General features: G+C 36.7%; 1 protein-coding gene across 6 annotated transcripts; it reads right to left on the bottom strand.

Annotated features, from left to right (window-relative positions):
- Positions 1-432: 432 nt before the first annotated feature.
- LOC306882631 (core histone macro-H2A.2-like) lies at positions 433-9969 on the bottom strand. 6 transcript variants are annotated; one of them, XM_079437414.1, is made up of 11 exons: positions 9632-9969; positions 9204-9323; positions 6693-6727; positions 6423-6604; positions 6181-6287; positions 3288-3476; positions 3102-3209; positions 2120-2219; positions 1885-1974; positions 1246-1420; positions 433-1111 (listed from the first exon to the last, which is right to left on the bottom strand). In XM_079437414.1, exons 4-11 carry the CDS (start codon positions 6592-6594, stop codon positions 946-948), a joined length of 1107 nt encoding a protein of 368 aa, XP_079293540.1. In that variant the 5' UTR covers positions 6595-6604; positions 6693-6727; positions 9204-9323; positions 9632-9969; the 3' UTR covers positions 433-945. The 6 variants fall into 6 exon arrangements, with proteins under 6 accessions (XP_079293540.1, XP_079293541.1, XP_079293544.1 ...); XM_079437415.1 differs by having other exon boundaries at positions 9651-9961; XM_079437418.1 differs by lacking the exon at positions 9204-9323 and having other exon boundaries at positions 9632-9944.
- Between the last annotated feature and the right edge of the window lie 15472 nt (positions 9970-25441).

Here is a 25441-nt window from a genome sequence, read left to right as displayed (position 1 = left end):
TGCAAAAATTAATTATTGTTGTACAGTGTGACAAAAATGACGCTGTATTGATGTGCGCATGCCCAGTAGCCACAGCTGTCTCCCTTCTAGCCGTAACCCAATTTTACCCATAGACATAATTTAAATAAAATGGGGGTTTGGAAGAACATGACTAAATAAATGCCGAAACGTTTTGAAAATTGAAAGGTATAAGGGATTTTCCCCACCTTCATGTTATTCCAAACCTGTATGCCTTACTTTCTTTTGTGGAACACAGACAGTGTGTTTTTTGTCCATGCACTGGAAGCGAAGGGAACCGAAACTCTTTGGTTTCCAACATTATTCAAGATATCTTATGTTCTGCAGAAGAAACGCAAGGATGAGTAAATGAATTCATTTTTGGGTCAAGTTGTATGTGAATGAAAACTTGTATGGAAAAAGAGAGCTCAACCTGTGGTGTAAAACATTTTTTTATTTCAAAGCAGAACAAGAAACACTTTTTTTTTTTTTTTGATAACCCAAAACGGTCAGAAACCACACATATCTAGCCAAAAACAACAGTCAGAAGTTCAACTCTGAACATGGAATGTAAAAACAAGGTCATTCTAAGGATAAAAATGGCAAACAATGAAGATTAAGTTGATCTAGTCTAAATGAATGCATTTTCTTTAAAGGAGAACAGTGAAACATAAATGTGTACAGTACATCACTCACAAATATCCTTGTTTAAACACCTTCAAATAATCTGTTGTCAAAAACATATACCTACAACATCTTTCACCAAGCTGCACTACACTCCACTTAGTACGCTCCTACTAGCCAGGATGCACTCTCCGCTAAAGCTCAGGTTCAACTGGTTTCACCTTCCCATGACGGCGAGGCCGATAAAACCAGTCAAAGCAAAGCTACAACAGAGCTGCATCGAGGCGTTACACTTTCAAAAGAAATCAAACCCACGACTCAACATCACTTGGCGTCCATCTTTGCCATCTCCTGCAGGTATATCCCAATGCTCTCGCTGTCAAACAGAACAAAGTAAATGTTCTTCAGGGAGGAGGTGGTTGCTGAGACAAAATGGTTCGAAATGGCCTTCAGTATTAGCTGGGCTGCTGTCTGCTTTGGGAAACCATTTCTGAGGGAACAAAAATCAAAGAGGTGAGATGATTTCTGGTTTCTAGGAACTATTTCTCGCCACATTTGCATCGAAACAGCCATGCAGTGTATGAACTTCAAATCTAGTTCACTATCCACGATTGTGATGCTCACCGTCCGGCGGGTAGCGAAGGGAAGGCCACCGACTTCAGCTTCTTCTCCTCGGCAGCAGACAGACAGTTCTTGACTGTTTTCTCGAGCTGATCTTCGCACTTCTCTGAACCCCACTGAGGAACGTGACAATGGATGATGAAACGTGCTGCCATCCCATTGGCTTGACTCACAGCCACTGCAGAGCAGAGGGAATAAGAAACGCTCCAGTCACAACAGCAGCAACACAGAAACGTCTTACTTCAGGATCTACAGGGGATTTCTTCCCGCTTTCTTTTTTACTTTTAAAGCTTCCACAATTTTTGATCAAAGAATCAAAGGTCTGAGGGAAATGAGTCCTTGTTTTGGGCTGATTTTCCATGGTATGTCAGGTAACAATCTTTGTAGCACACATCTTAGTGTACAAATGTCTCCAAGTTATAAAAATCTTCAATTACTACTGAAGATTTCGCTCAATTCCTTGACTTTTCCAGGCACGTAAATGATCCTAAAAATCCCTGGTATCACTAGGTTTCCATGACGGCTGTACTTTTTTTCTATATTAAAATATTTAATAAGGTCATTTCCTGCCCCTTTGAACATTGCTAGAGCACACACACTAATTCAAGTCTGCTTGTGTCAAGAAATGTGTGAGACTTCAACCTGATGCAACCTCCAAAGGACCCTGGCTTTTTCTCAGCTCCTTGACAGTCTCTAGGAAATCTTTTCCTCCTGCTTTCTCCAGAGCGTTACCTGTGTCACAGCACAAAAATACATTAGCTTTTGCCACATATTTCAATATACAGGCAAACTGACACTTGCTGCACAAATCTAGCATTTTACCATCTAGCAAATGTAATTGACATATTAATAGTAGCTAACAGTGTAATGCACTGACCGATTCCCTCTTTCAGATCAATGTCTGCGTTTGTGGGATTGATGATACCCTCCACTTTGATCGTGCCGATCTTGCTGATTTCACTCTCTGTAAGGGACAGCTGATAAACAAACCACAGTTAACTCATTATTGCATTAAGTTTGAAATCACCAGTGTATTAGCACTGCTACCATAAAAATCAGCAGAAATATATATTCACAATACATGATTTTACTGCCGATATAAAATTCATCCAAACTGTAAATATTATGATGATTTTGAGGGGTGACTTGCATGGCAAATTTGAATTTCAGTTGATTCCATTTAGGGGTTGCCAAGGCTAATATCATATACTTTGATGGCGCTGAGAATCCTGTCCCTCGTTTTATTTATTGTAGTCATTTAAAGATTCTGTAAAATGATTCGGTATAACTGTATGAATGTTTATTTTACAGATTTTCTCAAATCAAATTCAAATAATTTTTCTAATTCATTTTCATATTTTTAGTAAATATTATGTAAAATAAACAAATTGTTGTAAAGTGGAGTAGATGGTGTACTTACACATTTTTAGAATAAATTAAAATTATAATTAATTATAATTTCTCAAGTTTTGTATACTGAAGCCCTAGGGTGACATCATATTCTGCTGTTACAGGTTTTTTAAATCAAATTTACATATTTATTTTTAATGAGTTTTAATCAATACTATGTAAAATAAGCATTATATGATCATATATATCAGCTTTATATTTGCCAACGACCACCCTGCTGTCTACGATAATGGCATCGACCACAAGTTCTATTTGTTTCAGTGATTCTGTTCAGAATGTCAGTCGCAATGAATCAAAAACCTGATTAAACTGTTCATTTGTTTAACCCAGGACTGTAAAAATGAAAAATATATGTAGGTAAATTATTAAATGTTCCTTGCATTCGAAGGTATATAAACTTTATATTTTACGAATTCTTGGTAATGTGTGATAAGCACAGCTATTTCCACCTTTTGTCCAAGGAACAAGCTTTTCGCAGAGAGAATAGTAAATCCCTCTCCTGGTCCGTCTTCCACTGTTGTGTTGGCATCTGCCTCTTTGTCATTCTCTGTGCTTTTCTGCATGAAAGAAACATTTTTAGTATTCTCACAGACAAACATGGTACCAGAGCAACATATGTATGACACTGCACGCACTTTGGGTTTGCGGCCTGGTTTTCCTTTGCTCTTTTTGCTGGGTTTCTTGATGGGTTTCCGGTTCACCCTCTTCTCTGGAACGGTCACCTGAGTCTCCACCTTCACCCTGCCTCCTCTCTTCTTGGAGAGCAGCTCAGGATGGATGCGAGGCAGAACGCCACCATTTGATATGGTCACCCCTCTGAGCAACTATTCAACAATATAGAAAAACAAGGACTACAATTGTCAAAATGTAGATCCTAAAACATTTAACGGAGCTACACTACCAGTCAAAAAACTGGAATAATTCATATTTTTTAATGTTATGAAAAGAAGCCTCGTGCTTTCCAAAGCTGTATTTAGTTTTCTATTTGAATTTATTTTAAAATGTATTTTTTTCCTATGATGCAAAGCTGCAATGCCCAGTCTTCAGTGTCACATGATCCTTCAGAAATCATTCTAATATGTTGATTTGCTGCTCAAGTAAATCTAAATTTTCAAATGATTAAAATAGAAAACAGATTTAACTAGAGATGCACCGATAATGTATTTCTCTGCTGATACGATAGCCGATTATTCAGAATGATATCGGCCGATACCGATAGTTATGCTTAGTGCGGACAGACGAGCTCAACACATGCACAGTACCACCTACTTGACTTGCGCTCTGTCAGCATACACCTCGCCTGTGAGCTGTTGTACGCGAGCCCTCCTGATGATGAAAATGACGTAATGCAGACAGTGCACGGACACGGACGGCCAAAGTATACTTTGGCCTTAAGATTTCTGATCACGTGAAGAGAGTGAGAGAGGCGCTTTCAATGCGAGTTCTTTAGGAGCGGAGCCTGATTAATACTCGCCGCGTCAGCACGAGCTGCAAAAATGACGCGAATACCGAGGAAACGATGGCGGACGGGACAGATGATTTGGTTTTCCAGCGAAAGTAAAATAAGAGACTGCTTCTTAAACCAGAGAAGGTGAACATGTTGGTTTTGTCTTTGCTGTTTATCTCACGTTAAGCTATGGAGGCTTTCTTTAAACGTTCTTTATTTATTTGATTCCTCAGTGTTTGCTAAACGTTCGGTGTAGCCTATGCCATGCCTCCTCTTATTCCTTTATGTTAATTACATTATATAAGTTAGTTTGTAATAAGAATAACAATGAATATTTCAACCATTTGTTTTAGTTTTAAACAGTGAATAGATGCAAGCAAAACAGACAACCATCTTTTCTTGTAAAAAGTGACAAGGTCGTGAATTCAAATTCGAAAGTGAAAGTGTCCGAAGCCCAGCTTATAGCACAGCAAGAGAGGAACTCCCGTTCACAAAATTCAAATCACAAATAATACTGATGAAAAAACAACAGGTTGAATGTTAACCACTTTTATTACCATAAACGTTCCTTTTTTATTCATAAATACCATAATACCAGATTTATTCAAACATACATATATACTCACTGGCCACTTTATTAGGTACACCTTGCTAGTACCAGGTGGGACCCCCTTTTGCCTATTTGAGTTACTGTTGCCTTTCTATCATCTCTAACCAGTCTGCCCATTCTCCTCTGACATCAACAAGGCATTTTCGTCCCCACAACTGCCGCTCACTGGATATTTTCTCTTTTTCGGACCATTCTCTGTAAACCCTAGAGATGGTTGTGTGTGAAAATCCCAGTAGATCAGCAGTTTTTGAAATACTTAGACCAGCCCGTCTGGCACCAAGAACCATTTCACGTTCAAAGTCACTTAAATCCCCTTTCTTCCCCATTCTGATGCTCGGTTTGAACTTCAGCTAGAGTTACTGCCATGTGATTGGCTGATTAGCAATTTGTGTTACAAAGCAATTGAACAGGTGTACCTAATAAAGTAGCCTTGAGTGTATAATTACAAGTAAAAAAAACAGTGTTATTGTATAGCTAACTAATGAACTGTGAACAGTGGAATAACTTCGCTGAGGTAAACGTCACGTTAAGTGACATACTGTTCACAGTTTGTTTTATTGGCATCTTTCAGCGGTTGAAACACTGATTGAGCGATTACATTAGACAGACATGATACATTTTGGTAAGCCATACTGCAACATCTTCTGTACATGTGTATTTTGCGCTATAACTTATTAAACTGGAAGAGACTTGAACTTGATCTGAGGTGCAATAGCGATCAGTCACGTCACATTTAAAAGCGTCAAAACGGCATTCATTGTTTGTATTTCGTTAGAATGTACAGGATTTGAAAGCTGAGAGTTTGTTTCTTATCAGAAGTAAGAAAACAGAGCTCTTTGTGATTGGATGGATGCGAGGCATGGTACAAATGTTTGGTGGAGAGAAACTGCGGATCTGGCAATACTGACTTGAACTTCGGGTGATTCATCTGGTGAAACAGAGCCTGCTTTAATGTTGCTTTTTTAACTGTTAATGCCTTATTGTCCCGTTAATTTTGACAGCCCTAAATTCAACAGATTTTCTTCCCTCACAGTATGAGTTGCAGTCTGACACGTTTTTCCGCCGCCTTTTGATTGACAGGATATAATCGGCCCTGATCACCGGCTGATTTTGAAGTAAATTTCTTTTATCGGCCGATACATTGGTGCATCTCTAGTTTTAAACAATAATATTTCACAATATTACTTTTTTTTTTTACTGTATTTTTGATCAAATAAATGCAGCTTTGGTGAGCATAAGAGACCTTTCAAAAACATTAAAAAAAAAAATATTCAAAACTTTTGGCCAGTAGTGGATAAAATAAGGCTGTGTAGCCTAACTAGTATAAAAGTGGACTACTCAAGCAAAGGTGCCATAGTAGCCTTCAGCAAAAAAACAAACAAAAGCGCACTGCAAGTTGTTTTTGGACACAAAGAGTGTGCTAAACATTAACCCGACCCGACCTCAGTCTATTTAACATGTAATTCATTACCTGGTTGAGTTCTTCATCATTGGCCACAGCCAGCTTGATGTGTCTTGGAGTGATTCTCCCCTTCTTGTTGTCTCTTGCTGCGTTTCCAGCCAACTCCAAGATCTCAGCTACAAAAACATCAGTGCAAAGAGACTCTCACAAGACTCTCAAAACAGTAATCTAGTTAAACGATTGCATAATGACAATAGATTTTTTGGTAAAACATTATTTCATTCCACAACAAAGGAGAATCTGGATCCCACCTGCTAAGTACTCAATGACAGCTGCCATGTAGACGGGGGCGCCCATGCCAATGCGATACTTATGGGTTCCTGTGCGTAAGTAACGCATCATCCTCCCGACAGGAAAAATGACTCCTGCCCGGGCAGAACGAGACAGCTTGGTGATCTTTTTCTTTCCTCCTCTGGCTGACATCCTGCCTTTTCTGTGGAGAAAAATCAAATGTTTCTTCCATCGTCATCTTTTGATCAAGGTAACTATCCAACAATCAAAACATCAGTCGTGTGACCCACCTCCTCTTGACTCACAGTGCCACTGGATGGAGTACCTACAGAAGAATCGAGACAAAATGATTAATTCTTTAACATCTCTGAATGCAAACTCAACAGTCTCCGTCTGCTTCAACAGATGATAATCACAGACACGCTCTTATCCATGTTAATGACTAAATTAGCACAAGAACAAAGCTAATACGAAGGCACATTAAAAAGTTACAGCTTTTTGGCCACAATTTAGACTTGACGACACACAAAAACTTCAAATTTGGTCAACTCAGATTTGCAAATTTGCATAACGAGATGCATAACCAAAATCTAAACGTCACATATTGATCACTTGGCTAAAATCAAAACACAAACTTCAAAGCTGCAGATATGCAGTGTTGTGGGAAAGTGGAGAAGATGAAATATTTAGGCCTACACATCTTCAAAATGTTAATATTTGTTGTACAGTATGTTGTATTATATATTAAAACTAAATCCTGAGGGCTTTGTCCTATCCTGGTTGTTTCAATATCCAAAGAAAATTAGCATGTCTGTAAAATTAGTGCAGCGCTTAGTAAAAAAACAACTGGGCTGCATCCGAAATCGCATACTTCCCTACTACATAGTAGGCAATAACAAATGAAGTATGAAGAGTAGACAAAAATACCCGGATAACCTACTACTCCCAGCAAGATAGGTCACGTGATAATAACACCAGAAGAACTGATTATAATAATGACACCAGATTACACTTATGTACTATTTAGCATCTATTTAGAATTTTAGCATCACAAAGTAATTACTTATTCAAACTGAGTACTTTCTCAAGAGAGTAACTTCAGACGCCATCTTGTGAATAAAAATGGGTAATTAAGTTTAAAGTATACTTTAGTTTTGACGCAAACATTTTGCGTATGCCTGCTGTAGCCGATCACAAAGCCTTTTAAAGAAGACTCTGTGCTGATAATGAAAAGTATTTTGTACCTTGCTTTATTATGGACTGTGATGACGCGTTTAACTGTCATCAGCATCGTAAATCTTCGAAAGTTTTGTCTATTTTGAATTTAAAAAATATGTATGTACATTTATAACACTATAGTTTGTATTATATCACCTTTGCATCAAATTACAAAAAATAAAAAAATAGCTAACGCTAATGCGAGGGTGTTTCTAATGAAGCGTCTATCCACCTTTTTCTTTAAGGCGGAAGTAACTTAAGCCTATGGGTGAGACTTCCGGTTCATTAGCTTAAAAAACTAGTTTAAAAAACAGTTTTTTTTTTTTTTTTTTTTGAAAGTCATTCACTCTATGATGGAGCTCTTCTTTTGCTATTTGAGCAAATGGGAATGCAAAATATATATTTGTGGTACTGCTCTTGAAGTTAACCCAACTTTGAGGATTCCGCTGCTGAGAAACCCGCAAATGTAAAAAAGGGCCATTATTATTATATTCATATATTAATTATAATTGTATGGTAACTTTTTTTTTTTTGAATGGTTAAAACTGCCCCAGGTAAAAGTTAAATAAAAAAGTTAAAAGTCCCAGTTAACAGCAACAAACAGGTAAGGTTTTTTTTATAAATAAATACAGTTTCTGTGTTTCTCTCACTGTCCAATCAGTATTTTATGTCATATTTATTTGGTAAATAGCCATGTAATTAGCAGGATAATGTGCATCTTGGTGGTCAATAATAATAATAAAAAACAAGTTATTTCTTTTATTTTTTGATGGATGAAATGTGACCAGGACAGGACACGTTCTTCACATATTTCATGAGATGTATTCATTTTATAAGCACTGCACGCTATAAGGTATTTATTTATGTTGACCATTACACAAGTTATTTATTTATTTGACTAAAAGAAGGCATGAAAACCCACACTATTTCGCCTAACTACACAAACATGACCCGGGGTCTGAATGCGAAGCAGTGACCCCGCACTGCCGTCAAGAATTAAAGGCGCAGCGCTTGTTTTAAGATAAACCGCGGACATTCATAAACACGGAGCGCGATAAAAAGTTTCGCCACAAATATGTGACAAAAGACCCTCCTCCTGCCAGCAACAGCACATTAACCCCATTATATTCAGTCAGGATGCGGTACGTGATCAAAAGGCCATCGCCAAATCCGCGATTCAAAGCGTACGATCAAAGGCCTCGCCTTAACTTCACTGCTTCTCCATTAAACGCATACAAAACACGGACATGTTTGTATTCCAAACACATTCGGTCGTGCACAAATTCATAATCTTGTTTTTTTTAAGCCCTCTCCTCCCACATCCACTCACCCCCATTTTGTTTTTACCTCGTTGCATTTACACAGTAAAACATCGCAAGCGAGTGATGCGTTTCAACGCGACGCGACACAACTGGAGCGTTGTTGCTGTAATCAACGCATCTGCAAGCGAGCCGCGTTCAGCTTCGAATTTTATAACGCGAACGCTGTCGTTTCGTCGCGCGCGTCGCGCACAGTGCGCTCGAGCCGTATTCGCATGCATGCATCGCGCGCTTATCAACTCAATATCTCGTGCCAATATTTACCTGTTTGTTCTCTACAAATACGTCATGTACGAAATATATCTGTCCTCTGACAGGCGCGAATAAGGAGCAGTTCCTGGTCTTATTCCTATTCCGTCCTTGTGTGCTGAGCCTCTGCTGTTCCTTAAAAAAAAAAAAAAAAAAAAAAATTACAGAGAGAGAGACACCGCGAAAAACTACAGCAGCCAGTACCACCGTACTGTCGATGGAGGCAGGCTTTAGGCTACTGCTGCTTCTCATTTAAAACATTGCATTCAAGATATGAAATACATTAGAGCGCAGCCAATGCAATTCAAGCTAAATGCACCAATAAGCGAATATTATGTGGATATAATGCATTATCAATCTCATCCAAGAGGGGGTTATTGAGAGCAGCGTGCAAAAATAATCCGTCACAGACAGCTGCAGGTGACTGGGAGATTGATACTTACTGTAAAAATGTCTCTTCACCTGGTCTCTACGCGATGGCGTGTTGATCTTCATTCATTTTCACCTCTCCTGTTGCCTAATGAACTCAATCTGACGTGCGCTTTGAAAAATAACCTCACGCGTTCCCTTGAGTGGTGCACTTAAAAATCAAACCTCTTCATTGTGAGTCAGGATTGCTATATAGCTGCTTGGTTTTGTATATAAATCTCTGGTTAATGCAGAATCTGAAAGGCTGGAATAATAGCCTGTTTCAATAGCGTTTAGCGTCTGCACAATCCGTGCTAGACCGAGCTGGTTCTACAGAGGGCAGTCAGAGATCAGAATTCAGATGCGCTGTTGTGTTGCTGTGGTCCGGTAAGGGGCGGTGTTGTGTTATGTTGGGCTATGCTTCCCCAGAGCCCATCAGACAAGGACTAGCGTGGCTCTGGGGCGAACCAGAATCAAATATTAATTTTTAATGTACATTTTAAGCATGCACATTGCATAAAATCTGTTTTAAATACTTGTTGGATTTAATTTAGCAAATTCAAGGACTGCGAGAAACATCTTTAATCAGAGAAGTAATCAGGGGTCTGTCCCAAATGTCTAAAATATGAAACGCCAATATTTGTGAATTGTGAAACGCCAATATACTCTGAATTTGTGCTCTGCATTTAACCCATCCAAGTGCACACACACAGTAGTGAACACACACCCGGAGCAGTGGGCAGCCATATTGCTGTGGCGCCTGGGGAGCAGTTGGGGGTTCGGTTCTTGCTCAAGGCTCTCACCTCAGTCATGGTCCTGAAGGTGGAAGAGAACGCTGGTTATTCACTCCAAAATCAAAATGACTTGATAATTGAGACTGTTTAGGTTTTTGGGGGATTAAAAAATGGCTTTTTATTATTTTAAAATTTGTATCGTTATAGGGTGGTTGTGTCCACACACAAGACACATTTATATGCAAATGAAGATATTTGGCATCCAATGTCTCCTTTAAAATAAAAATATTATAATCTTAATTCAAGTGATGAAGGATTTCGAAAGTGTGACAGTAATCAGTGTTGAGTACTACTTTATATGTTTGAAAATGATTAACGGTTGAAAACATTAGAAATTTAGAAAAGTAACCAAAAAGTAATCAGTTACATTAATAAAGTAATTGAAAAGTTACACTGCTTATTACATTTTAAGTAGGTTAACTTGTAATCTGTAACCTATTATATTTCCAAAGTAACCTTCCCAACACTGGACATCAGTAATGAGCAGCCAATCACATGCCTTGAAACTGTGATTCATTTCTCGTGAGAGAGTCAGTGCGATTCACTACCAAAGATTAAAAGATTGAACAATATGAAGAATTTAAACACATTTACACAGCAAGATGAAACAACCTATCCATGAAAGAGGAAAATGCAAAGAAAACATTTTACTATGTAAGTGCAAGTAAAAGTGAAGTTAGTTTATAGAGTTGATAGGCATAAAAACACTTAAAAATCCAAGCTCATATGTAGTCATGTTTAAAGCTATTGATCCTAAAACTTATTTATATTGCATATTATCTATATGTTTATATTAATTTAAAAGCTTAATTAGAATAAATCTAAGCTGGCTTGTGTAATGGATTAAGGGTAATTGTATAAATAATATAAAATAATTATAAAAATAATCATCTCTAAAAATCAGATTATTTTATCTTTAAAAATCTTTTACTATGTACCGTCCTTTAATTTGGTGTTAGAGAAATTGGAGTGGCTTTATTGCATCAGAGATGTGTCACTTTGCGTGAAGCTGATTGGTCAAATTTCAGTTTGAGATCTCTAAACCAGAACATAGCCTGCAGGTTAGCTGTGGAGCATAAGTTACTATGGCGATGAACACTGCTAAAAGCCAAACCGCTTTCATGGTACCTGAAACCCAGAGTTGGCGCAAACTAAACTGAAACTTACCTGGCTAGCCAGCTAAACCGGCTTCATGGTACAGGCCCCAGGTTTTATGTTTTTATCCAAAATGTCCCTTACTGAAGGGGATTTTAATCTTCTAGATGCCACGTTCCCCAAATATGACCATCCTTATGTGAGAAACCCCATGCTAAAATTTAAAAGGCAGCTATATATTTAGAAAATACTCATACTGTGAATGAAATAATACATTCATTAGAGTTGTTAATAATTTTATTGCTCATTAAATTACTGTACTGGGTGTCAAGTTTTGATTAATCATCAGCTGGAAAACAATGTTCTGAATGTTCTGATTCTATATATTTTTTCCCTCTGTGTCCTTATAATAATAGCTGTGGTGTGGACTTTATTAAAACTTCATTGTTATTATTATCATTATTGTTCCAGTTATTGTCCTTGCTGTGAGCAGTAATAAACAAATAAACAAATAAAAAATGACTTTTGAAAGATTTTGTTAAAATTGCTTCTGAACACACACAATGTGCAATTTCTGAAGTCACCTGTGTTAAATGTTTAGATGGTAAGTGACAGTAAAAATAAGTTAATAAATAATCTTTTAAAAATGTTTTTGTATATAACTAAAAATACAGTGTTTGCAATACCCACTGTGTGGCAGATTCCTTGCGCTACCACAGAGAGACTTTGAAAATGATTTCCCCAGCCCTGCACACTCTTTTGGGGCAACTTTCAGGGATAAAGTGAGCCTTGCTTTCAGAACGGGCCCAGGAGGATGCTGGGAATAGCGACATGCGTGCTCTTAGTCAGCAGAGCCAGACTGAATTATCTAAACACCTGGTTCCAGCAATCTAAACAAAGAACTGGTGCTGACTGGACCTGGTCTACAGGGGCCCTCGGTTCCAGCATCTCTGTCATATATCGAGCTCAAATAGAAATAGGACATATGCTTACCAATAAAACTCAAAACAAGTGAGTGAAACTAAATGAAATGTGCTGCATCAGCAAGCTGAAGAGAAAATCATTTTCCTTTATTTTAATAGTGCGAGCTGAATGCAAATACAGATAGTATGCTTATTTGTGGTAAAATCTGACTTCTCAAAATATACATCTTACAGAGTATAACATCACATAAATTCCAACCTGTGCTACATGCAAAATGAAGCAGTTTTTTATGTTTTCCATCTGTGTTTTCTTATAGCCGTTTGGTGTCTTGACACTGAATTAATTTTTCCTACTTGCTTATTTTAGCACTCATCCAAGTAATATGGCAACGATATATATTTGTTATTATGTGAGCAAGTTATTTATTGTGGGAACCTGTCAATAGATATATCCTTATTGCACTGTCCATTATGCATTTATTCTTTAAGAATTATATAATAAATTAACATTTTAAAAAACTTTTATGTATAAGGGATGTTTATGATGACGTATAATTTTTTGAAAGATTATGTGTTTGTGAGTAAGGAGAAATTGTGTGCGATTGTTTGAAGATTTGATATTAGCTTGTTGTTTTGTTGAGATGTTGAAGTTTTGCCTGGTTTTGTATCTTGTAAGCCTCTGTTAGTTTTAAATCTACTGTATGGTGGTCTTGTACTCTTGCTTTGGAGAAACTGACATAATTGGAGGAAACAGATGTATTGAGTACGATAGGACCCTCTATATACAATTTGGTAACAGTTATTATTATTTAACAATAGCAAATACAAAATGTAACTAGTTTTCTTATGTTAATTAATTTATTTTCAATTCCATTATTATTATAATTATAATTGTATTATATATGTTGGGGTTTCATTTTTATTCTATTATTATTAATATAATTTTAACTTTATTACATACACTGGTGGCCAAAATTATTATAACACTAGTATTTTCACCAGCTAAAAATGGTTTTAAGTCAGTTATTTTTATCTTTTGCTGTAGTGTCAGTAGGAAATATCAGTTTACATTTCCAAACATTCATTTTGCCATTAATTGTAATAATCCAGTGAGATTTTTGTTTGCACATGGAGTCTGACAACAGCCAGTGCTCCTCAGAGATCTGATCTGATCATCACCACGTCTGTCTGGAATGACATGAAGAAACAGAACAAACGGAGACAGACTAAATCCAGAAGAACTGTGGCAACGTCTCCAAGATGCTTCAAGATACCTCCCTGCAAAGCTGCAGTACTGTTAAAAGTTTTAGGCACTTGTGTAAAAATGCTGTAAAATGAGGATGCTGTCAAAAAATAATGTCATAAATAGATCTTCTTTATCAATTAACTTCTATTAACTAAATTAAATCAACATTTGGTGTGAGCATCCTTTGCGTTTAAAGCAGCTTTTGCCCTCGGGGCACTTTCGCATAGTTTTTCAGGTAGCTTAGCAGGGTCATCTGATTAGGGATATTTCCCTCAGAAAATGCAGATATTGATGTACATGTTTTTTTTTTATGATGTCATTTAAGACTTTTGATATCAAGGCAAGAGCGCAAGTTGTTTGTGAAGAGTCCTTAACAGGAACAAGCTGTCCTGCCAGTGGCATGATTAAAAAAAAAAATCAGCAAAAAACTCCCCATCATGCAGCTCCAGCACGGCTACCTTTTCCAGGTATTTTTAGGCCTCAGACAAGCAGGCGATGGTGCGTCTCCCTCTCCCAGACCACAATCCACAAAAAGAGCCACCCTTGGGGATGCTGTGAATAGCCCCCTTCTGTTTAACCCATCCCTCTAAGGTCCAGTGTCATTGCAAGGGACCCTAAGAGAGTCCCAAGGCAGAAAGAACTGTACAGAGAGAGAAAGACAGCGAGGATAACAGAGGAAGAGTCTCAGATTACACTCAAAGGGGGCTGTCGTGTCAAAATAGGCCTTCAGAGTGGCGACAAACGTGGGCCACCGACCTTACCCCTTTGCCAAGCCAAACATTCCTGCCGGATAATTTTAGAGGTGGCATTTAAAGTTGGCAGAGTATCAACTCCCAGGCAATCTGCAGTATTTCCTGTTCCTGTAAAAGAGGGAGGTCTGGGACACAAATGCCCACCCAGACAGGGCCTATCTAAAAATAGACATGTCAACCACGTTTTACTTCAATTTGATATTTTCTTGATGTGTAAATTACAGTTTCGTTTATAAACCAGTGCACATTGTGTTGTGCTGAAACAGAGCATTGTTGACATTGCTGTTCTGTATTGAACGAGATGAATTGTGATCCTGGGCCAACCTAAACTCGGGTGAAATACACACACTCATGTAGATCTGTGAAAAGGCTGGGCGGCTGCTTTGATCACTGTTTATGAGGAAAGCGCCAGAATGACCAACACGTCATCTGTCCAACTTTGCTAGTTAAGCCAAACATTCCTCATAGTGGTTTAATTTGAAACATGTTAGCCCATTTTAAAAGTTGAAATATCAGTTAATATTCAGCGAGCGCCATTTAGGCCACGAGTCATTTGATTTTATTTGTTGGTGAGGCAATATCTGTAACTTGATGTGTCACATCATCTCTGAACATTACATACTGTATGATCTTATTGATGTTTATAAATGGCATAGAATATCGAGATCTTGTGTTTCTCCCTGCCAATCAGTCCTGTAATTACTTTACAATGAGGCTTGGTTATAGCGTATGCATTTTGTATGATTTGTAGTGAATTTGACTATGTTTTTTAATTATTATTTTTTTGGCCTATAGAGGTCACAGGAAAAGGAAATGTTGCAAGCAGCATTCGAACATGGTCTTTCCATGTGAGCACTACAGTGAACAAATCACTAAGCCATGTCCCTGACATTCCGCTTTCACTCTAATAAAGTAAAATCTTTATTTATATATTTTTAAAATTTGAAATGTGTTTTAAAATATTTTAAAATATATAATTTGATGCAAAGCTGAATTTTCAGGCTTTACTCATTACTCTATTTTCACATGACCCTTAAGAAATTATTCTGATATGCTGATTTGCTGCTCAAGAAACATTTCTTAATTCTTATCAGTGTTGAAAACAATTGTGCTGGTTAAAATTTTCTGTGGAAACCGTGATACATTTCTTTTCAAGATTATAAAAGGTTCAAAAGAACAGCATTTATTTGAAATAGAAATCTTATGTCATAAACCGTCCCCAAACTTTTGAACAGTAGTGTACATCAGGATTCCATTAAGTCCAATTACTTCCCCTTGTAAAAAAACTGGATTAGATCCATCTCCATTTCATATCTGAGAACAAGTTGTCACTTATCAGAAGCTTAATGTTTGCTCTGCCTTAAATGATCACCCTTGACTCTGGCCACAGGGACACATAGATCACTGGAAGTGTGTGAAATGAACAAGACAGCTTCCCTGTTAACAAGGGCAGCAGCAGTGAAACCAGCCTTAGTGTCACAGATGCTTGAATAAGTGCCTGTTTTTTTGTTGGAGCTAGGATAGACAGGATGGTGATGACAGCGTGTTTCCTAAAGATAGTGTTTTCCGTGACATGGGCTAATTGGCGACGAAATGCTGAACGTAACTGGCATTATCGGATCTGAGTTTATGATCCTCAGACAAAACTGAGAGTTTAATTGTCCTTTTCTATGATGTTATGAGTAAAATTCATGCATAAATTATTTTATTGTTTCCAAAGCATACAATCTATATTCAAGATAGCATACTAATGTCTTTTCCATGACCTCACGCTTATGAATATTTTTGAACAGTTTCACCTGTGATTTAGTCAACATGTGGTTAGGTTTGCCAACTGCACCAAAGAAAAATTAAAAATTTTATACCACATAGGCCTAAACCACATTATAAACAAAAACTAATCGTAACGCATTCACAGTATATGTGAATTAAAAACAGAATTAGGTGGTGAAATATATCTTATCTTACATAGAATTACAAACATTCCAATTTAGCATCCATAGTCTTGGGAAATTATAACAGGTCTAATAACAAATCCCTCACTCATGTACAACTTACAGTAAACAGTAAATGTTTTTTACAACACTTTTCTTTTCTTTTTTTCCCACCATATTAGACAGTTGACAACACTATGTGAAATATAACCATTTTACGTCTTTTGATGTTTGTCCAAGTGAAACAGCGTATGTAATGAGAAAATATGTTTGTTTTTATTCATCAGGAACTGATTAGATTGTGAAAGTGAGTGTTACAGGCCATCGTGTCTGGCAAGGGGTCAAGGCTTGGTGGGTTAGCACGGTCCAGTTATGGAAGCCACTTAAAATATGATTCGGTAAGTCATAAAAGTTTAGTGACATTTACTGTTGTTTGGTGAATTTTGTTTCCTAAATCAATAGGAGTAATAATTTCAATAGGAATCCATGCATTCTGGAATTTCTTGTGAGGGTGAAAGATTTCCCACGCAGATTTCGCAGTGGGTTCAGGTTGGTCATGTGGATTCACTGTGTTTACCAACAAAAAGCTGCTTGGTTTGAAAATGACTTCGGTGCTGCATACATCGCTACACTATTGACAAAGGACAATGGACCTTTCTGCCAGCAAAATGTGATCGTAGCTTAATAATAACACACAATACCTTGGAATAATGACTTAACATCTCATAATAATGAGAACATTCTCATAAAAATAACTGGAAAAAGAAAAACATGGAAGTTGATGGGGACCAGAAACTTAATATTCTTCAAAACATCTTCTCGAGGGTGAGTAAATGATGACAGAATTTACATTTTGGGAACAACTATCCCTTTAATGTCTTAGTGGTTTGACACACAGAGGTGCAGACCGCTCTCCAACACTCACTCAATACCCGGAGGAGTGTGTCATGCAGCATATGTCAGACCTGGAGAAGAAGGCTTTGGCCAGCGTCCTCCTAGCTTTGCATCCATCTGGAAAACGAGTCTGGCCCATAAATCAGAGGATCCAGCGAGATACGCTATCACGGGCTGGCAACAGGACCTGCAACAGAAATGGGGGTCTATCATGAAAAAAGAGAAAAGTTACGACAGAAACATATAGAATTGCCCTCACAAATACAGATGTTTCTAGAAGCGCAGCAGCTCCTTTCCCAGCAACAGCGTTAACCATCTGCTGAATCGCTCAGTTCACCTTTTCTGTGTACCCCTGCACACCAAGCGCTTACCCAAGATAAACACTGCTATGTTGTGTGAAATGAGAGAGAAGTCAAGTCGAACATTAGAATCTGAGCGCTGATGGGGAAGCACAGGTTTGATTGTGTGGATGTTTTTGAAATAAGTTCGCAGGCTGCATTTTTTTGAGCAGAAATAGAGTTGAAAACAGTAATATTGTGAAATATCATTGCGATTTAAAATAACCGTTTTCTGTTTTAATTTGTTTTAAAATGTAATTTATTTCTATTTTCAGCATCATTACTCCAGTCTTCAGTGTCGCTGCTCAATTTGTTGTTCAATTATTATCAATGTATAATCAACAGCTGTGCTTTTTATTATTATTGTGGTAACTGCTTTAAAACAGAGATTCTCAGCCAATTCTCAAAAAGGTATTCAGGTCTGATAGTGTAGTGCAGAACAATTTTAAATGCAAATACTAATTCAAGTAACCATATAATCGTGCAGATCAATATATATATATATCAGCTGTGGGAAGTGAGGAAAAACTCTTTCCCATATGTTTTGTTGTTGATGTCAACACTAGATGATTAATCACTCTAAGGTATTTTGACACAAATTTATCTGTCACTTGATAGAAGCCAAATTAAGCAGATGTAACGTGGGCAGGTTGTGCAACATGCCTTCATCCTATTCTTAGGCCTGTGTAGTTCATGCAAATATTAATATGTTTTGATGTTTGATTGTAAGCATGTTTTTGTTTGTTCACCACTTGAGGTCTAGAGTAAATTTGGACCCTGAAGCAAACCAGCTGAGACTCACTGCTGCAAAACTGACAGCCCTGAAAGTACTTTTATACTACACTGGTTGTATAAGATAATAATACCATGGTATTTTGATATACATCATGAAATATATTGCAATATTCATATTTCAAAATATTGACATGGTACTTCAAAGAATGCCATAGTTTAACTGTAGTACAAATCCACTTTTTTTTTTTTTTCGTCAGCATAGCTTGTGTCCATTCTTTGTAATCTGCAGTTATTTTTATTTTAATACAGTATGCAAAACGGTAGTGAAAGTCTTGTACACTAACTATGTCTTGACAACTCTGAAACGTCCTGTTTAGGCCCCGTGTTTACTGGCTTGTCACTTTGAAGGACAGTTACCGCAACAACATCACATAACAGTGTTGAATTTCAAAGACATGGCGGCATGCAGGCTGCTCATGTGTGCATCCCTTTGAAGCCCATGACTAGTATCGGATACAAACAATACTGGATAAATACAGAGGCAGTATCACTAGGTATTACGTGGAAAAGCAGAGAGGCACCTTTCACATATAAAACCCTGAAACACACACCACCAGAGATCAGAATCATGCTAGGTTAAAAGATCTGTAATTTAATTGTAATTATATATAAACAGTATATGCAGTGCTGCTTGAAAGTTTGCGAACCCCTTGCAGAATCTGTGAAAATGTGAGTAATTTTAACAAATTAAGAGAGATCATACAAAATGCATGTTATTTTTTATTTAGTACTGTCCTGAGTAAGATATTTACATAAAAGATGTTTACATATAGTCAACAAGACAAAAAAATAGATGACATTATTAAAATAACCCCATTCAAAAGTTTGGGAACCCTTGGTTCTTAATACTGTGTGTGGTTACCTGGATGATCTACGACTGTTTTTTTGTTTTGTGATGGTTGTTCCTGAGTCCCTTGTTTGTTCTGAACAGTTAAACTGAGCACTGTTCTTCAGAAAAATCCTCCATATCCTGAAGATTCTTCAGTTTTCCAACATCTTTTGCATATTTGAACCCTTTCCAGCAGTGACTGTATGATTTTGAGACCCATCACACTGAGGACAATTAAGGGACTCAAACACAGGGTTAAAAAAGAGTTAAACATTCACTGATGCTCCTGAAGGAAATAAGATGCATTAAATTTTTTTGAATTTGAAGATCAAGGTAAATTGTACTTACGGGAAGCATGCAAGTACCTTCTGTTGCTTAACCCCCCCCCCCCCCCCCCCCCCCCCCTTCTGGTTAAACGTTATGAGGTTGAAAAATAAAATGAAACATACTGTACATGGTGAATCATTCACAATAAGATCTATAACATGCATTTACACTATACTGTATACACTATATAACTTACACTATACTGTTCAAAAGTTTGGGGTTAGTAAGTATATTGAGAAGGAGGCGTGGGGCAGAAGAAATAAATACTTTTATTTAACAAGGATGCATTGATTAGATCAAAAGTGACAAAGAGACATTATAATGTTACAAAAGATTTCTATGTTGAATAAATGCTGTTCTTTTTAACATGAACTTTTACTTTTATTCATCTGGCAGACGCTTTAATCCAAAGCGACTTACAGTTGAGGAAAACATCAAGCAATTCATCATAAAATGGCTATAAACAAATAAGAGCCTAGAAAAAGTGAAATAATTTTTTTAGTTTATTTTAGGTGGACAAGATCTAATCACGTAAGATGCTCGTGGATTTTTAACATGTTATCCTGAAAATCCTGAAAAAAATGTCATGGTATTCACAAAATAAGCTTTTTTCTAATGGATATATTGTAAAATGTAAATAAATAAAACGTCAGGGCTTTTTCCCCCCCGAAACCCTTTTATTCAGCAAGGATTAAATTGTTAAATTAAAAAAAAAAAATGACATGAAGGCTTTCACATTGCTGTTGATTTGAACTTTCTGTTCGTCAAAGAATCATAAAAAACAGAGAAATATCAAAAATATCAAGCAGTACAACTGTTTTCATTAATAATGAGAAATATGTCTTGAGCAGCAAATCATCTTATTAGAATGATTTCTGAAGGATCATGTGACACTGAAGACTGGAGTAATGATGCTGAAAATTCAGCTTTACATTACAGAAATAAAATACATTTTAAAATATACTCAAATAGAAAACTGTTGAAATAATATCACACAATGTGTTTGTTTTGCTAAGCATAAGAGAGTTTTTTCAAAAACATTGAAAAATCTTACCAACCACTGCAAAGAGGTGTGTTTTATTATAAAAATGTATCATTTTAGCTCAATTTTTATCATAGTCATTAGATTAGTATGTTGACACTCATATCATTATGGAGTTTGTGGATGTAAATTTCACTATGAGTGCCCCTGACAGTCATTGCTGGTGACCCAGCAGGGGGCATCTCACATCTGAGCAGAACGACTGAGGTCTGAATACAGAAACAAAGGCCGTGACTTGAGCTCCATTCATCGCGTCTCCACTTTATTTTAGACGTGACTGAGCACAATGTTTATAGAGCAGGTTCAGTGACCTCTGGAGCTGCGCTCATAATGGGGTGCTGACCTGTTGGCAGCGCAACCCGAGAGAAGTCATTGACCCTGGGGAGGAAGAGTTTATGTAAGCCCCAGGGCACGGCCTGTTTGGGCTCCGCTGTGGCTTTCAGGTATGTATCGCCCCATTGCTTTTAATGGCTCTGGAAACTTCCAAATAAGCCTGCTCTGTGTTTAATTCAGCTAGAATATGGATGAATAAATATGGAAACGACACACCTGTTGCTTAGTTGTATTAAGAATGGAGAATGACAGAGAAGAGGTTGCACAGCTCCCATATTAAATCTTTGATCAATCCATCAAATCAAACATAATCTCTACAAATAAAGGCAAAAGAAGTGAAGCTGGTAGCTACTGTGAAGTCCTGCCTGTTATAATTTATGAATACAGCTGTGGAAGAGGGACACCTGTCCAATCCTTCATCAGCAGACCCTCCTGCAATCTGACACAGCATGCTAACCTGAGCGAGAATGTCACCCGGTGCACCCCTGAGGTCAACGCGGGTCATGTCTCAATGACAGACCTCTTCAACGCGGCCTTGTTCTTCCAGCCCTGTGACACCCACTCACCTACTGACCTCTGACCGTCCCTAAAATATACAGTGAGGTCCAAAAAAAAAAAAAAAAAAAGGTTCTGAAAAAATTAAAACAAAGAAAACACATTTTTAAAATAAATATTTCAGATTCTGCACTATTTCTATGTCTGTATCTGTAAATTTCTGGATTTGATCATGTGACGGTCGGATGTTCTTAACTTCCATTGAAGCTCTTGTCAAGTGCTGCTTGTCATACTAAATACTAAGACTTTATATTAATTTATGTACATTTTTCAATTCAACTTAGAAGAATGCAAGGTTACACTTTATTTAAAGGTGATGTTGTTATAGTGTAAATACATACTCAGTAATATTAATTAACTACACGTACTGTTAAGGTTAGGGTTAGTAATTATGTCTACTTTACTGTTATTATACAGTATATATTAAGTACATGTAACGTAACTACACCTTAAAATACATTTACATTTATGCATTTAGCAAATGTTTTGGTTACACTTTATTTTAAGGTGTCCTTGTTACAGTATAATTATACATTTAAGTACAGAGTAATATTAATTAACTACATGTATTTAGGATTAGGGTTACTTGCAAGTAATTATGCATAATTTATTGTTATTATAATAGTTATTCTAATAATAAAAGTACATGTAACATGTGTAACAAGGACACATTAATATAATGTGTTATCAAAGCTTTTATCCAAGGAACAAAACAATTCAGCAAAAGAGCCAACAATCTACAATGCCATGTTTTTTTGACAACTAAACTAAGTAATATAATGTTACCGGATGCAAAACAGAGGCATTTTCACCGGTGGTCTCAGACTTTCAGACCCCACTGTTTTGTGAAATTATACATTGCTGTGATATAATGTTCTTTCATATGCAGACAATAGAGCATGTTATGGATATCCACAGTATATGACCGACAAAGCTGCCAAAGGAAACAAATGCAGTCTCATGACTAACTGGTCTTGGACTATCTCAGCGCTGTAGGATGACAGGTCCTTGAGAAAGAGGGTGATTTGTGGATGTTAAGGGAAGGGTTATGCTAAAGCAACCCTGTAGGAGGCCCAAAGTAGCTCTGCAGCCTTCACATGCCTAAAGACGTAGAGGATGAGATCCGCGGCCCAGGACATGTGACACCTCCAGGTGGTCACCGCTTACTCTGACCTGAACTCAAGGACTTCTCTCTGTGTGCTCAAAATGCATTAGCAAAACCAAAACTTTTATTAGATCTCCTGCCAACTTGTGTCTTGTTTTCAGTGCTATTCTCAGTCTTTTATTTTTTGAATGCACTATTGCTGTAATTAAGCATAAAACAAAATGTTTAGTAATGTGTAACTGTGGCATTTTATATAAAAAAATATATTTTATACAACATTTAGCCTTTTTTTGTTATATTTATACATGCAGCTTTTATGATCTTATATTTATTTAAGATACTAAACATATTGCAATGTACATACAAGATTAATTGATTATCAAAAAAGGATACTGTAATGGAATATTGAAAAAAAAAAAAGGTTATTGATTGGATGTTGAGATGCGGGCGATGCAAGAATGAACTCGACCATGGAAGTTTAAGTGGACTAAATGATCCAGGGAGAAGATTGTCGATTTCACCAGAAGACCAAGATGTTATAACATTCTAGTTAAACGTTATGAGGTTGAAAAATAAAATGAAACATACTGTACATGGTGAATGGTTCACAATAAGATCTATAACATGCATTTACAATATGATGATTTTCATGATGGTTAAAAACAACAACACCTGATAAATGCACTTTACATTATCCATATGAATTTTAACCTAAAGTATTATTGTTATTAAATAATTTGCATATTATGTCTAACCTAAGGAGACTCTCGGATGTCTTTTTTTAAATATATATTTTGTCTAATTTGATAATGCTTTCAAATAACCAGATATGCTAAACTCCATTTAACAAATTTGAACATTTTTTAAAAGATTTTCTCCAATGCACTTATTGTTAACAAAAACAAAAACTGAACTATTAAACTTTGTTGTCATTTATTTAAATAAGGCTAAAATAAAATAAAATAAAAAATATTAGATGAAAAAAAAAAAATAGAAATTAGAAGTGTAGCCTTGGCAACTAACTGAAATAAAAGTACTATAGTTACTAAAACTAAAACTGAAAATAAAGTCATTTAAAGATAAATAGAATTTTGGAAAAATTGACAAGAGCACACAACACATAAGTTACTAAAAATAAAATACTTTTAATACTTTATATACTATAATAGTATATAAACAGTACTAAAATGACACTTTTCTTCTCAAAATCAGAGCAGAAAATGTGAAGAAAAGGCCAGTCTGCAGATTGTGTGTGCATCAGCAGCAGGGATCTGAGTGAGTCAGTCCATGGTTATTTATGGTCCACTGTCAAACTGCTGTTTTACCATCATATTTTTAAAGGATTGCTTTAATTATAACAAATTAATGCTCATTTTAATTGGCAGTGACGTGTTTTGAATAGGGAGAACAGTGAGTGAGTGAGTGCATGAAGATGTGTGCAGGCCTTTCCTCTTCCACATTGAAGCATTTGCCTGACATTTACAAAGAAGAGGAAATGTACAGAGAGAGCAAAATACTGGATTAATAGTTTTGGGATTAAGTCCTGACCTGATCACCTAACCCAAACATCTGGTTTGCATCAGGTTTATTTGATTCGTTTTGTGTGTTCCTCCTCCTCTGAAATGCTGAAGGCAGATATACGGATTCTGGAAATGATGTTCCCACTAAAAACAGTATGCTGGTGGGACAGATGTTAAAACGGTTTTAGAAGGGCCTGTGTATGACTAAGTTAGCCCAAAGCAAAAAAAAGGGAAGATCTTTAAACAGCATTTGAGACTATAGTTTCAATCCACCACAGCAATGGTAAAAAGCAACTACAGTGCAAGCAAAAACATCTGACCTTTCGTATAAGTAAGTCACATGTTCAGCATCACAAATTTGATCAAGTGTAAATAAAAAAAATATTATGGCGTCAGACTTTTGGACCTTCCCAGAGACTTTCTATCAAGTCTTCACTTCTTCTGCTGGTCTCTGTGGTGGTTTACTATGAGGTACTATGTGGTTTAACCTCAAAAGCCATTATGTCCTCAGTAGATTTTGCTCGTGTTCCCCATGAGTTTTCATCTCAGGAGATGCAGAGTCCGAGTTATCTTCAGCACAGCTCAAATCCTCACCACACTATAATTACAGTCTGGCTAGCGTTTCAAGAGACGTGCTCACTTGAAAGCTTTTCTGTTCTTTTTGAAATGATATACCGCCTGTCCTGCGACCCTCAGAACTGAGAGGGAGATGAAAGGTCCCGTTCAAGAATGGGACTCTGTCAGAGAGGAGCTCTGACCACAGTAGACCAGTGATGTCACCCTGTTCCTGACCAATGCCTGCAGGAGAACTAAGTTATAGTTAGACTAACTTACACGCAATGTCTTTTAGACGGTTTAGTCCTGCTTTTTGGATGTTTTCTTAGATTACATAACTATTTTGTGCTTGTAGGACGATTAACAACGTTGTTACGTTTTATTTCGTTACCTTTTTCTGTGAAGAGGTAACATTGTGCTGTTTTTAATTGGTCACTTTTTAATGTTTATACAATGTCTGAGACAATAGTGAAAATTATTCTATTTTGTATTATTTTCTAAATTTATTACAGATTTCCATTACATTATAAGCATGAGAAATAAAAACATTTACATGAATGTTAAAAACTTGCTAGAATGCCAGAGCTAAAACTATTAAAAAGCATTTTGTTAATTACAATAAAACTGAAAAAAAGAAAAAAGTGACCCTGCACAAAACCAGACATAAGGGTCTTTTTTATTTATTTATTGAGATTTCTACATCATCTGAAAGATTAATAAATAGGCTTTGTTAGGATAGGAAAATATTTGACTGAGATACAACTATTTGAAAATCTGGAATCTGAGGGTGCCAAAAAATCAAAATATT

Source organism: Barbus barbus (assembly GCF_936440315.1).
Source record: "Barbus barbus genome assembly, chromosome: 16".
Lineage (NCBI taxonomy): Eukaryota > Metazoa > Chordata > Actinopteri > Cypriniformes > Cyprinidae > Barbus > Barbus barbus.
Note: the sequence above shows the minus strand (reverse complement) of the source record. Positions and strands in the feature narration are given on the sequence as shown.